At 25.9% G+C, this 10,521-nt stretch overlaps 1 protein-coding gene across 4 annotated transcripts; it reads left to right on the top strand.

Annotated features, from left to right (window-relative positions):
• Positions 1-364: 364 nt before the first annotated feature.
• Positions 365-1,656, top strand: LOC126898603 (uncharacterized). 4 transcript variants are annotated; one of them, XM_050672837.1, is made up of 3 exons: positions 365-501; positions 584-703; positions 785-1,656. In XM_050672837.1, the coding sequence occupies exons 2-3, from the start codon at positions 694-696 to the stop codon at positions 1,582-1,584; spliced, it is 810 nt and encodes a 269-aa protein (XP_050528794.1). In that variant the 5' UTR covers positions 365-501; positions 584-693; the 3' UTR covers positions 1,585-1,656. The 4 variants fall into 4 exon arrangements, with proteins under 4 accessions (XP_050528794.1, XP_050528793.1, XP_050528792.1 ...); XM_050672836.1 differs by having other exon boundaries at positions 764-1,656; XM_050672835.1 differs by having other exon boundaries at positions 365-489; positions 584-1,656.
• Positions 1,657-10,521: the final 8,865 nt, after the last annotated feature.

Genomic DNA, 10,521 nt, shown 5'->3' with positions numbered 1-10,521 from the left:
ATAGTAAAACTAATACCTCCTCAACTTCGCATCGAAGCTAAAATTGTAAATATTGTTTAGTTTCATTAATTAATAATATTAAAAAAAATATATTAAATTTAAGAATGTTACGATTATTATGAATATTTAGAAAAAAATAATTATAGGTATTTTGTTTGAAATTAAAATAAATTATTCTGTTGTCAATATGTTGAACTATGTCTCTTTAACGTTCTTTAAATAATTTTATTATACAGCATATTTTACTAAAATTTATTTATTTTTACATAATCTAATTTTAAAAGTACTTACAAATTCAATATACTATTTTATACTTTTAAAAATATAATTAGTTTACATACTTTTGAGTTAAACATGAAACAAATTTAGAAAATTACTTTAACTGAATTGTTAGCTGACACAAAGAACATTAATGTGAATGATTTAAAAATTATCAAATTTGTACATTATCTCTTAAGGAAACAATAGTTAATATTTTATATAAATAATGTAAATGAAAAGGTTATTTGTTCAATTTGTATAAAAATTTACTTATGAAAATAATATCAATTTTATAATTAATACTTGTTAAATTTTTTTACAGCTAAATCGATCCAACTAGATATCGTGATACAACCAACGTTGTAGTTGTGCAAAACGTTTTTCTGAACTGATTTCAATTTAAATTTGTTATGTAGAAGCAAACTTATCATCATGAAACTAAGTACAGTAATGTCAACTTTTTTATTTATAATAGTATCTTTATATATTTTAACTATTGTAGCACTGAATGATACGAGTGTAGATACTATAGAAACTTTAGAAATCACAAATGCAATTTTCGAAAGGTATAACTGGGAATCTATCAAAGACGTTAACCACATAAAGTACCGAAATATTAAGTATAGTTTACAAAAAATAAAAATGATAGATACAAAAATAATTGATCATAATTGGGTATTCAAACGTATACGGCTAATGACTTGTTTTTTGGGCTGTACTTATGCAAATAGTCTATTAACTATTTTGTTTTTTTACGAACGTGTGTATTTAATGTGCAAAGATACACTTATTAAAGAACCAATGAATGGTTATAATTGTATGGTAAATTTTTTGAAATCATTTTATAGTTTAGCTACAATGTCAAATATTATGCAAAGTGCAATGAACGCTTTGGATGAACTACATAAGAAGCAATGGTCACTTTTAATTATACCACGTTTCATATTAAGAAATACTTTTGACAAGCTGATCACAGTTTCCGATTTTTACAAGATTGAAAAAGTTTCAATGGTTAATCCTAAAATGAATAAAACATTTTATCAATCTATTGAACGGTTTTTTGAAAAAGTCAAGGAGGATTTAAATTTGGACATAAAATGTTATTGTAGTTTAATTCTCGAAGATAATCATAGTTTATGGAACATGTTCATCAGTTTTTATGAATTTTATCCTTTAAAAGACACACCTAGCTTTCCACTTTACGAACATTTAATTGAAATAATTAAGGAAATTCAAATTTCAACTTTAATAAATAAATTCACAAAATTAGGATTTAAGTTTATTGCTAATACCAATAAGGCAAACATAATGATTAATATCTAAGTATATTTTTCTAATCTTTAAGCGATGTTCTCAATTATTTATTTATAAAAAAAAAACGAAAAAAATATGATACTAATATGATCATAAAATATTTAATATGTTTATCTTGTTAAATTTCTTTAATGAAAACAAATAAATTATATTTATTTATTTATATATTTATTAGCATAAACATTTTCTCTAGGTTAACATCTCCAAATTGCTGTCGAAATTAAAAAAAAAATGTAATATTTGCGATAAAAATCACCTTCTATCGGGATGTTTTTTGTACTTAAAACTGTCATAACTTTTTCAAATATTAACAAATCAAAATAATATTTTTTTATATTGAAACCTTAGGTCATTTCCTTACATTTGATATCATTTTTTTTTTTTGAAAATCTAACACTTATTCTGCTCAGGGGGGATTTAAAATAGTAACTTTTTTATAAAAACTAACTTTTTTAACTTTTGATAATGTTCCGGAAATACTGCGTCCTTTAAACATATATTATTTCAAAGGCTATGTCATGTACTATAAAATAAAAAAAAAATTTATACCGACACCTGATCTTCTATGAGTAAAAATTGCCACTGAAATTAAACAAAAAATGTAATATTTGCAAAAAATATCAGCTCCTGTCGTGATGTTTTTTGTATTTCAAACTAGCATAACTTATTGAAATATTAACAAATAAAAATAATATTTTTTTATTATGAAACCTTAGGTAATTTCTTTTCATTTAACATAAATTTTTTAGCTTTCATGTGAAGCTAAGAAGGTATTAATTTTACTATGATGTGTTTCTTTTTGTGTCTGTTGCCAATTTTTCTCAGCTCTCACTGGACCAATTTTGATGAACAATATGTCAAAAGATGACAAATCGAATCTAGTTGAAGACATTACCCTTAAAAATTGAAAATGTTCCGAAAATATTAACACTTTTATTTATACTTAAATTATAGCTTATATTAATCTTTAGAGTATAGTTCATAAGACATAAGAAGTTAAACTTATTTAAATTGTTTTGCTTTTTTAAAGTCGAAAAAGTAACTTTTAAATTTGACTTAGCTTAATTTATAATTTTATCACTCATCTAAAGTGACGAACAGTTGCCGAAACGGTACCACTTGTGTCTTTCACGATTAGGGTTCCAGGTTCGAATCCACCTATGTCAATTTAATATTTTTTTTTTTTTAAGTTAGAAAAATTTTCTAATCATTTAATTTTTATCTCATTTAGGTTCATTAACTTCAATAAACATCACTACAGTCTCCCCTCACGAAAAGAAATTTCTTATTCATGTTAATATTACTTTACTATGCGTTTCTTTTTGTGGTTGCGATATATTTTTCCAACCCTCAATTCACCTACTGTTTCGACGATATGTCAAATGATTACAATTCGTATTTAATTAAAGATATTACTTTCAAAAATTGAAAAAAAAAATCCCTTAATCAAATAAAAAGTACCTTAAACAGCTTTATCCATACAAACAGTTAAAATCATTAATTTCTAATATTTTTAAAATATTTATTGTCGAATTAGATTTGATATGATCTAAGTAAATAATTTTACTTTGTGATCTATTAATTTTTTAACTCAATTTGTGTGTGCTACTACCAGTCTATAATATTCCAAATTTTTTTTGTAACATGTTGCTATATTAATTATAATTTAAAAAAAAAAATAATTTTTAGTTTTACCTGAATTTAAATTATAATCAAATTTTATAATACGCCCAATTGAATAAATCTTTTTACCAACTTTATTTTTATTGATTCTTTTAGTTCAATCGTTCTTAACGGGGACGGTACCACCCCCTTGGGGGCATTTCGGTCTCTCCGGGGGTGATAGTTTTGAAGGGGGTGGTGAGCTTTTCCCAACTCGGTGATTAAAAATAATATAATTTATTAATAATATATAACAACACTACAAATAATTGAACGTGAAATCAAAATCGTTGTAATTGCGTACGCTATACAATGGCATACGGCATGTTATCTAATCGGATTTTACGTTTGGGGAACGTCTTGTTTATAATAGATTTATTTTTACATTTTCAACCATAATAAGACTATTCAATAGTTTTTATATATTATTATTATTAATAGTCACTATTGTATAGTGTACCTTGCAGTGCGTGATTGATATCGCGACGTCTCTAGTATACATTATATAATTAACAGATTTAATTTTAACTAAGTAATTTGAAATGTAAATATTTTTATAATGAGTGCATTAAAGAAGTGTCGTCAGTATTTAGTAGAGTACCTAAAGTTTGGTTTTATCGCATCACCACTTAATGTACAGTTACCGTTTTGCCTTATATGTGAAAAAACATTTTCAAATGAGGCAATGAAGCCATCAAGATTGAAAGATCATTTATCAAAAATTCATTCCAATAAACAATAGTGTCATTCCTTTGAAGCAATGACACTGTCTCCAAAAGAATTGATGAAATGGCAGATGACATCGAAAACAGACTTATAAATTATTTAAGAGAAAATAATTTTGCACTACAGATAGACGAATCAACTGTGTCAGATAATAAAGCTATATTACTAGCTTACGTGAGGTTTATTAATGAACGTAAAGAAATCGTCGATGAAGTATTGTTTGCTACAAGTTTGATCACTGATACCAAAGGGTCGTCGATTTTTCAAGCAGGGAGGAATATTTTACCAGAAAAAATGTCCCTTTGACAAATATTATTGTATGCGCAACGGATGGCGCTCCTTCAATGACCGGTCGATGTGTTGGGTTTATAGTCCACCTAAAGAAAGCCGTCCCAGGTGTTATTTGTGTTCATTGTGTTATACATCGCCAACATTAATCTGCAAAAAACTTAACTCGAAACCCTTCAATTCGTCATAAAAGCTGTAAACAAGTTTAAAGTAAGTTCACTCATTGTCGCATGTTTCGAGAACTTTGTCATGATAGTGATGAAGATTTTGAAAGATTACTTTTGCATACTGCAGTAAGGTGGCTTTCCAAAGGAAAATGTTTGTGTCGTTTTTTCGCATTATTTGATTCTATCATTGAATTTCTCGATAAAATTGATCCTGTCTTAAAAGACAATTTGAAGCAACAAAAAATTGAAATTGGGTACCTCACAGATATTTTTGAAAAAATGAATGAAAACAATTTGAAGCTTCAAGGGAATAAGATGAACTTTATCAAAGCCAAATGAATAATTTCCTCATTCATTTTTAAGTTTGATCTTTACAGAACAAACATAAATCGTCAAGAACTGAGTCAGTTTCCGAATCTCAAGTCATGTTCAGACGCAAATGGTTTAATTCCAGAAGACAAAATTCAAATTTTCAGTGATCATATTTTGCAGCTCAAAAAAGACATGAATTCAAGATTTCAAGACCTACTTGAGTTACAAATCTGTAATTGGATTTTAAATCCATTTTCGTTTGAATCTGTGGAAGATCTCGAACCTCATTTACAAATGGAGTTTATCGATCTTAAACACGACTGTGAGGCATAATTTATTTTTAAGCAGGTCGGTTACGAGCTTGCCTGGATCAAGCTTAAAGACACTTATCTACAACTATGGTAACAAGTTAAATTGTTGCTTTTCTCTTTCCCGTCAACGTATCTAGTTGAAAAAGGATTCAGCGTTGTTGTTCAGCTTTTGACGAAACAAAGAAATCGATTGCATATTTGTAACAAAGGTGATCTACGTTTAGCTTTGACCAATATTGAACCAGACATCGCTACATTAGCAGTTACTCATCAGGTTCAGGGCAGTCATTGATAGGTATAATTTTTATATTTTATAATTTTTTTTTTCATAGTCAAGTGAATCTTTTTGTATAGTAAAGTAAAATTGTTTTGTTAAGTGGTATATTACACCATTTAAATAACCATTACTATCTAAAAATAAGAGTTTTTACTTTAATTAATAATTTTATAATATACTGATGAATAAATAAATAAATATATATATATATATATTTATTTATAAGAAGAAAATTTGATTTTACATGAAGGGAGGCGTTAGCAGTTAGTTATTACGATAAGGGTATCGCTGAACTAAAAAAGGTTAAGAACCACTGTTTAGTTAAAGTAAATCATTAAAATTCATTAAGATCTAAATATTTCCATTTTAGAATCTTTTTAAACATCAAAAGTTAATTAGAAAGGATTACTATGATTTTTATTTAAGTGATCTAATACGATAAAAATGTAAAAAAAATCAAACTTTTCTGATAAATTTACTGTAAATAGTTATTATAATATTTGCTGAATGCATATTAATCTTAACAATTTCATTTTTTTCTATTTAATAATGTCAATTTCAAACTTGCAAGTTGAGCTAAAAGTTATGGTAATAAATTCATTTTTTTTTTTTATTAGAAACTTTCACTTTAAAGGACGAAATAAAGTAGGTTAAAAATTATTACTTTTAACATATTAAAAATAAAAATCAATAATAATTTGAAAACAATTCAATATAACAATAATTGTTATATTATATAATATAAAATTTTATATATTATTTTTGAATCTAAGAATTACTAATCTGGATATAAATAAGGAAATAGTTGTTGTTGCTTTTGAAATTATCCACCAATTTCTTAGAATTAAACATTATTTACAGATTTGCATCGAAGTGTTTCTTATGGTAGTGATTTTAATAGCTGACAGATTAAATCTATACTGGACCCAACTATGCCACGTCCTCAATGTGCTGCGATTCTACTGTGCTGGGTTTTTTACATATAATAGGCTTTAACAATCTTAAAATTCATTGTTATTATAATATATAGTAACACTATTAGTAATTTTATACTAAATTCTAAATTGTTCTTAAATATGAATGGAAATGTTGCTAATGAGAGGAAAATAATTAAATGTATACATGGAGAGTATGGTTTTAGTGGGGAGAAAGAAGCTTAATTTGAAAATCCTGAATTTTGTAGTATCGTATGATCCTGCTGCGGTTAATTTTAGATAGAGAAAGAACATTATATAATTTATAAGAGTGGATTTAATAGATCACAGATTGATTATTTTAAGTGGGCCAGAAAGTATAAAGCGAGTAAAATATTGTTAAGTTATTTTAGAGGAGAGTGTAACTATTCATCATAGACTGATGGTAATGAAGTTTTGGTGTACCGGGAAAAGAATATAGAAAAACAGAAGGAACATGGGAGAAAATCGAAAATTCGTAATGAGAATACAGTATAGGTGGAAATATGAATGGAAATGTTGGTAATGAGAGGAAAGATATTAATGTGTATATGGAAAGTATGGTTTAAGTGGGGAAAATGAAGCTGAACCAAGAATCCCGAATTTTGCAGTATGGTATGATCCTAGTGTAGTGAGAAGAGAGTATACAAAAAAAGAAGGAACACAGGAGACGAATCAAGGTTCCAGTGAAGTAAATTGAAAGGGAAAAAAGAAAAAATTTTTAAAGACGGTGTGGAATGTCGAGGGAGACATAAATTATGTAAGGAATACATTTTTTAGTTGTGTAAAGAATACTGTTACGGAGATTGTTAGTGAGAGTAGGAGTAAAATACAAAAAACTTTGTAATTAAAACTTGTCATATCAAATCTAATTCGACAATAAATAGTTTAAAAATTAGAAATTAATTATTTTAATTGTCAGTATAGGGAAAGTTGGTTAAGCAATATTTTATTTGATAACGGGAATTTTTTTTTAAATTTTTGAAGGCAAGTAGAAACTAGTTGTGATCATTTGGTGTATCGTGAAAAAAAATTAGTCAAGTGAGACCTGAGAAAAAATAAAAAAATGACAGACACAAAAAATACAGTAAAATAATTTTAATTTCATTAAGAAATTCCTTCTCACAAAGATAGACTACAGTGATGGGGTCCTTGATATTTATTGAAGTTATGCAATCTAAATGACATAAAAATCAAACGAATTTTAAAATTTTTTTCACCTCAAAAAAAGGTAAAAAAAATTGCAAAAAAATCCTTTCAACGCACAGGTTTGAATCTCGTACCACAAGTGTGAAAAATTGAATTATAACCGTAAATCCTACTGTCGTAATGAATTGGTCACTACCATAACATAGGATATTTTTATTCTTGGAAGGACATAATTTTTTTCAAACAAAAATAGTTTAAATAAACATTTAAGAGAAACATTTAACAAACACACACTGTATAATTATATTATAATACACACAATTTAATCAAATTGATTAATAGTCACTTTTAAAAATCGTTCCTTGCCAAAGAAATCTATAAATTATTTTTGTCATCTTATTTATTCTAATTTTAATAATTAAATGCGTTGTATTAATCCTAATCTTATTTGTAAAAAACTATGTTAATGTTATATATAATATTTCAAAATGATTTATACACTCCATTCATCTGTAATAATTTCTCTATTTTATGCTTATTTATCAATAAACAGTTATACTGTAAGAATTAGACAATGTTGATTTTTAGGGGTAAATATATTATAAATAAGCAGATCAAATCCTTAGTCTGCCCTGTTCATTTCGTGCTCTATATATCGTTACACGGATATTGCGATCATCATTGTTGAAGTTCTTACGTGCTTAATTTGTGAACTAAAACTTGAATTTGTGTTACTTTGTTTATCATTTTATTAATATTATCACTGAAGTTATTATAACAACTGTAAAAAATTTAGTCAACTAAGATTTTTAAATCCATAAGAGTAATTATATTATTATTTTATGACCCTCTAATCACACCCCGAATCAAAAGTACTCCAACACTGACTTTCATTCTTTTAATTTTATTAATTTTTGAGTTACGATAATACACGTAAACTGATAAAGGACAATTTAACCTAGTTTGAAAATTTAAAGTCGTTTCTATTAACTTAGGAGGCAAATGATTCAAAATGTGTTTAATTTTATATTCAATTTAGGCTAGATTCATGTAACTTTTATAAAAAATTGATGGATTCACTATTATTGCAAACTCTTGTAAGGTATTTTATTATAAAAAAAAATATATAACCATAATATGAAGAATTTTAATACAAAAATATCATATTTTTGAATACGTTAGCCATTTCCCCATGAAGATAATCTTATGTTCCATTTTTTTCGTGTAAAAGTATATTACATATGCTTTAATTTAAAATATATATAAAAGTATCAGTATTTCCGGAAAATGTTTAAAAGTTGAAAAAACAAATGTTTTGTTAAATTAGTTGCTATTATGAAACCTCCTGTAGTCAGGTATAGGATTAATTTTTGACAAAAATATAATAAATAATAGGTATCTACAAAAAAAATGATGTTGATTTGTTTATTTTTAAAAAGTTATGGGAGGTTTAAGAAAAAATAGTTTAAAAAATGTTAAAAATTTTTGAGTAGATAAAAACACTCTTACTAATTTTTTAGCCAAATTGTAAGGCATTTAATTTAACACAGTCTACAGATTTTTATCGAAGCGTTTCTTATGATAGTAATTTTAATCACTGTTAGGTATAATCTAGACTTGTTCAACTCTGCCACATCTTTACTGTGCTGCAATCCTACTGTGCTACCGTTTTATTAGTTTTAAATTATTAATACTTTTAATATAGTTTTAATTTTAAATAACACATATGTTTTAGAGGCGCAGTATTTACAGAAAATTTTCAAGTTAAGTTCAATAAGTTCTCTTTGTGAACTAAAATTACCTTCTCACAATTAAGGCAAAATAGCTGAATTTGTTTTAAAAATGTTAAAAACAAGAAATTCTTCTTAAGATTTTTCAAAAAAAATTTTGCTTCAATTCATTTATATTTTAAAAATTATAGTTATTATTAGTAAAAGAAAATTATGAAAATTTGGGACTTCAAATATAGTATTTTTTATAAGAATTTCTGGAAATAAAGAGAAATCTTTTCAACTTTCAAAAATAAAGATTTTAACTAGATATGATTTGTGATCTTTTCACGTATCGTTAAGAAAAATTGGTCCAAGGTGAACTAAAAGAAATGATGATAGTTATAATAAAAAATAAACACATCATAGTAAAACCAATACCTTCTAAACTTTTCATCAAATCAATCATATTTAAACGTATTTGGAACAAAAATTTTAATTTTATTTCTTGAGATAATGGAGCATTAATATATTTGTATTGTTAAAAAAAATAAAAACTCGCGGTATTAGAAAATATAATCAAACAAATATTTTATAAATAAAATAATTAGACGTTACTGGCCTTCGTCTATTCTGACAGTGGTGGTAAAGATGTCTTATTGGTCTCATTGTTGTACTGAAAACCTAAATTGTTATACCTGTTTTTTATAGTCCATTGGGTTGCATTTTCGATTTTTTTTCTTAGAAATTTATAGAATTTTTTACTTTCTACGCTTTCTTTGTACATTAATGTGTTAAATTCATCATTCACTCTTCTCCAAACTGATTTATAATTATAGTTATCTTTCAGTTCACAATGTTCCATATCAGCAATTAGTTCAGTGTATCTTTCGGAAAAAAACAATTTTATTTTACTTAATATAGAATCTATATTCGATGTATTGGGTAATGAATATGATAAAAAGTTTATAAATGTATTATCTTGTATGTTTTTTATTACTTTATTCAATATATAGTTATTCCTTGAACCGTGTATCCAAGGGTAATGATGTAATTCGTCTATAGAATCTAAAGCTCCCTTCATCCGCGTTACTAAAAAGATTAAGTTAATATATATTGTATTCAATAAGTCTTTGGTGCAATCGACTGCTTCTGCATTTTTAGTTTTATCAGAAAGGAATGAAATACAATGGTTTTGAAAGTAAAATATCAGAGTAAAAAATATTTGTAAAACGTTTGCATACGTACATCCTAATAATATTGTAGCACATCGTAAATATTTACTGCAATTTTCACGTGTAATATCTATTCCGATAATTTTGTCAGGTTCATATTTTTGGCTACCAAAATTAATAAACTTAACATCAATTATATTTTTCCATTCATTATTTT

This window comes from Daktulosphaira vitifoliae, unplaced genomic scaffold (genome assembly GCF_025091365.1).
Source record: "Daktulosphaira vitifoliae isolate Bord-2020 unplaced genomic scaffold, ASM2509136v1 Scaffold_2, whole genome shotgun sequence".
NCBI classification, from domain to species: Eukaryota; Metazoa; Arthropoda; class Insecta; order Hemiptera; family Phylloxeridae; genus Daktulosphaira; species Daktulosphaira vitifoliae.
Note: the sequence above shows the minus strand (reverse complement) of the source record. Positions and strands in the feature narration are given on the sequence as shown.

Bases quoted from the DNA above. Each gene is read 5' to 3' on its own strand.
- LOC126898603 (XM_050672835.1), top strand. From the start codon at position 694: ATGAAACTAAGTACAGTAATGTCAACTTTTTTATTTATAATAGTATCT.